At 45.0% G+C, this 4,360-nt stretch overlaps 2 protein-coding genes across 2 annotated transcripts in view; one reads left to right on the top strand and one right to left on the bottom strand.

Annotated features, from left to right (window-relative positions):
- Positions 1 to 1,352, top strand: part of LOC118416760 (cytochrome P450 2D4-like) — a 4,324-nt gene extending 2,972 nt beyond the window's left edge. Inside the window, exons 6-8 of the mRNA XM_035821991.1 lie at positions 155 to 291; positions 882 to 988; positions 1,174 to 1,352. Of these exons, the coding sequence (XP_035677884.1) occupies positions 155 to 291; positions 882 to 988; positions 1,174 to 1,352 (423 nt within the window). The remainder of the gene's footprint in view (positions 1 to 154; positions 292 to 881; positions 989 to 1,173) is intronic.
- Positions 1,353 to 2,163: 811 nt separating this feature from the next.
- On the bottom strand, positions 2,164 to 4,205 carry LOC118416540 (penicillin-binding protein 4-like). Its single transcript, XM_035821670.1, has 2 exons — positions 3,906 to 4,205; positions 2,164 to 3,259 (listed from the first exon to the last, which is right to left on the bottom strand). The coding sequence occupies exons 1-2, from the start codon at positions 4,172 to 4,174 to the stop codon at positions 2,974 to 2,976; spliced, it is 555 nt and encodes a 184-aa protein (XP_035677563.1). The 5' UTR covers positions 4,175 to 4,205; the 3' UTR covers positions 2,164 to 2,973.
- Positions 4,206 to 4,360: the final 155 nt, after the last annotated feature.

Here is a 4,360-nt window from a genome sequence, read left to right as displayed (position 1 = left end):
CGGCGAACCCCACGACCGCGAGCATTGCCGCACGTCCGTGCTTGATCTCCGCGTCGGCCATGTGATCCATCTTTCCCTCTCCGAGACCGAGCGGGTCGAAACCTAGGTAGCCTGCCAGGTAGCCAGACGGCGTGAGGCCCTGCACGTTGTCCAGCGTGTTGAGCTCGAGGTAGGCGGTGCCCAGAGCGACGAGGCCGAGAAAGCCGAGGTTGTCAAACAGACCGCCGTTGAGGAGGGAGGGCGCCCTCCCGCCCTCCACGAGGTTGGCCGGCAGGACAAGCAGTTGCTTGAGTAACTACTTTTTGACATATATAACGTAATGCCCTTAGTTGAACAAAAACATAGGAAGACGCAAACTTAATCCCAAAGCCAAAGAAGAAGATGTTAAAGAACAAAAATGGAAAATCTGTCGTTTGGGCATACCTTCTTGAAGACTTAGATTTCATACTAAAGACAAAAGTTTTTTATTTGCACGCTTGCAGCAGTTTGGGGTTTTCTGTAGGATGTCATCCATATACTAGTAACCATGGCCTAGTTATAGAACACACTCTATTCTACACTTGTCTGCCTTCTTACTACAAAGTATTCTTTATCGTTGAAGAGGTTCATCAGTCACGTATGTACACAGTTAATAGAAAAAAAAATAGCGTGTGATGAGTGTGGTGAGGTTTACGTAGGCGAAACAGAAAGATCACTAGGTGAACGGACCGCTGAGCACCAAAACTCCGTAGACAACAAGGACGGCAAATCCGCACAGAGACAACATCTGCTCCAGTCGCGCCACATCGTTACCATCTCAGACACCGTCGATGTTATCGACCAAGAATAAAATGGATTTTCCCTTATTATTTTGGAATCTGTTAACGTTTAAAGGCCCACAGAAAGATCAAAGAAGCAGTCCACATCCAGTTGGAAGGTGCGAAGCTGAACCGCAATGATGGCTGGGAGCTGTACATGTCCTACTTACCTCTACTCCGCAAGGAGGTGGGTGAGGGGCAGAAGATCCACGCAAGTCTCCATCCAGTTCTCGCAACTCTCGCGAGAACTGGGTCACTCCGTGATCAAGATAGACTTATAGCTATCGACAATTTGGAGGTACGTGAGTTTACCTAGTATCAAAAAGTAGTCAAGGATTGATGAAAATTCTATTAACTGAGTATTCTTTATTTCCAGGCCGCCGTGTGTGTCTTGGTGAGCAGCTGGCCAGGATGGAGCTTTTCCTGTTCTTCTCGTGCCTGTTGCAGTCATTTACCTTCAACACGCCAGAGGGCGCTCCTCCACCAAACACCGACGGCATCCTTGGAATAACATGGACTCCGAATCCGTACCAACTCTGTGCGACACCGCGTTAGTTCTAACGCTAGTTCACCTTTATCCATTGGGTAACCTATATCCGTTGCTCTTTAAAAACAGTGTATTTAGGCACAACAAGTCGGAGGGTGATAGTTTTAAACTGCAATATTGCAATTTCAAACTAATGTCCATCAACGTGACATCCCCAAATACTCTGTTCTTAAAAGCAACGGATATAGGTTACCCAATGGATAAAGGTGAACTGGCGTTATATCGGCACACCTACCTAGTTCCTTGACCTCCAGGTCGTTAGGGGGACTGGCTAAGGTAGCCATAAAGATAGAGAGTTGTCTCTGTGCTCGTCTCTCGCTATGGTTAGTGTTTCGAGCAGATGTAAGGTCGTCCACTCTTATATCCACTGTTAAACCATGCGAAAAACAATGTAATGTTCGGGATTTTTTTAGCTATTGTCAAAGGGCAAATTTGTGGGGTCATACTCATGAAAACCGCGTAAAATGTTTATCTCATAGCAAATGTCATGATAAACTTCTGTTATCTAATTACCCCTTTTCACACTTAATCAAGCTCAAAGTTCAGACACGAAACAAACCATTTGATCAACAGCAGAAAATTTCCTGTTTCTATTCTCTGCGTCTTGCGATCCTTTACTTATGTCAAGTCTTTGTAAGAGCATTTGATCCTTGATCTATAAAATATCATTAATTTCCATCAACAACATCTCGAGTTATGTTGTTTACAGCCAAACGCACTTACGTACAAAGCTCCATGGGGACCAGTAGGAAAACGCCAGGTATACCATTTTCGAACTTGACCTTTAATTTTGTGACCCCTACCTACCCACCAAATATCATTAATATCCATCAACAACATCTCGAGTTATGCTGTTTACAGCCAAACGCACTTACGTACAAAGTTCCCTGGGGACCAGTAGGAAAACACCAGGTATACCATTTTCAAACGTGACTAACCTTTACACAACTGCTACACACCTACCAAATATCATCAAAATCCATTCACAACTTCTTAAGTTATATGCTGTTGACCTACATACAGACCCAAAAAGCCCTGGCTCAACAGTTTGCATAACCTTCTGCCATTCTGGCGAAGGCAATAACTTGGTTCCCAACTTTGAAGTAGTAATGGTTGTTGTAACACGGTGAAAATATTGGACAACAGAAGCTCCCCTTGCAATGTTATAAAGAATTGTCACTGTCACAACAAGGACGTACCATATATTCGTTCATTTTACAACCAGGAAACAATGTTTTTCCGTAGACTTTAACTTTTTATGAATCCACGCTTACGTTGGGTGGAGACTTTATTATTTTCGGTGCTGGTTATGAACATTTGCTTCTTGGTACAGAAATCTACACTGACACTAAGTCCGAAAAGACATGTTCCCTACGTACAGCCGATGTATACATGGAAATGAGTCTAACCGTTAACCGTGATTTCAAGCTATGTTAAAACACTTAATGACAGGCACTTGTTGCCAGTAGCTTAAAAGGTCTACGTCACATACCAGACCGGGCCCTACAGGGCATCCTTTCGGAACGAAAAGTATGATACAAAATTTGTGTATGTTTTTACGTATACATGAAATTTTCTATTTTTCGTTTCCACATACAGCCCGACCGGGCCTGGGTTGGACATGTGACGTTACCCTAGAAAAAGGATGCAAGTACCTCTATAGGTGCCGATCCCCCATCCCAATCCATAGCCTTGCGTCGTCCCCGCTTCCACCGGCCAGTCAGGTTCCAACTTGTCGAGGGCACTTTTCCGGGGCGAGACGAAATTCACAGTGTGGGTCTGACGTAAGTTGTCCTCCGGGACCACCAGGCGGCCGACCGTGTCCCTCCCCCCGCTGAGGTGGAACTTCATGTACCGGGCCATGTCCACGGCGTTGGACACCACGCCCCCTGCCGGTAGATGTAACTTCAGAGGCCTAATAACGGAAAAAATCAGGACAGATTTTTGATGAATCGTCTCACAGCGATAATTCTGCACAGCATGATAGTGAAAAGTATAAAGATATGAGGTTAGGCCATACTGACTTACTTTTAAGGATGGCATCCTCTGGAGACCTTGCAAAACTAATGCTCACGGGCGAAAAAAAAAGAGAAACCCAGCCAAAAAGATGCGGCTAAACTGCAGGACTATACATCCAGTCCATTCTTTTCCAGGCTTGGTTTGTCTTATGCTCACCTCCAGTAAGACTGTAAGCGAGAATCGTTGCAGTTTCAATCATGTTTGTATTGCCATGCGTGTTTAAAGAATGAAACAAGGATGACGTGGCCCCATGCCCTGACCATGTGGCCCCTTACCCCGGAAAGTAGATCCTCTGGGAAGTACAAAATTGACCAGGGAAGCTATTGGGTGACATGTGCCAACATTTTTTCTAAACGGGCGAAAATCATTGCGCTCGCGGGTGTCATTCATAAAATTGTGAAGTCAGTGTGGCCTTACCTTTTTATAGGCTCTGTTATAACTTAAAGGTTTTCAAGTACAAAAAGATAAAGATTGTACCACGTTCTTGTTTGTTGAACTGGACTTTGTTGAAGCTAAATGGGATATAGCCCAGTGGTACTGACCTGAACTCCTCTTCACTGTACGGTATCGAATGGCCTGTTCTGTTATAGGTCAAGTACGTTTGAGCAAAGTTGGAGAAACCCCCATCCTCCAGTGCGTCTGCCAGGTACACTGTGTCGTCCATTCCCAGCGGCTGTAATATCCGTTCCCGCAAGAGGGCCTCGTAGGACTGCCCTGTTAGCCTCTCAGCGACGTGCCCGGCCAGGGTGTAGAGGGCGTTGTTGTAATGAAAGAAGGTACGGAACGGGTAGACCTGTCTGTAATACCGCATTCTTCTGCAAGAGATACCAAGTACACAAATAAAGCAACGTTGGAGTAGAATAAAAAAATTAGCAGACCGCAACACAGCTATGTTTGACATACTATCAAAATAATTTTTAAAAATCTAAATTGAAGGGGATTTTAACCCACCTTGCCAACTCCGACCTGTCGAAATCTTGACCCAGCAGCCCCAAAG

The sequence above is a fragment of the Branchiostoma floridae genome, chromosome 5 (assembly GCF_000003815.2).
Source record: "Branchiostoma floridae strain S238N-H82 chromosome 5, Bfl_VNyyK, whole genome shotgun sequence".
NCBI classification, from domain to species: Eukaryota; Metazoa; Chordata; class Leptocardii; order Amphioxiformes; family Branchiostomatidae; genus Branchiostoma; species Branchiostoma floridae.
Note: the sequence above shows the minus strand (reverse complement) of the source record. Positions and strands in the feature narration are given on the sequence as shown.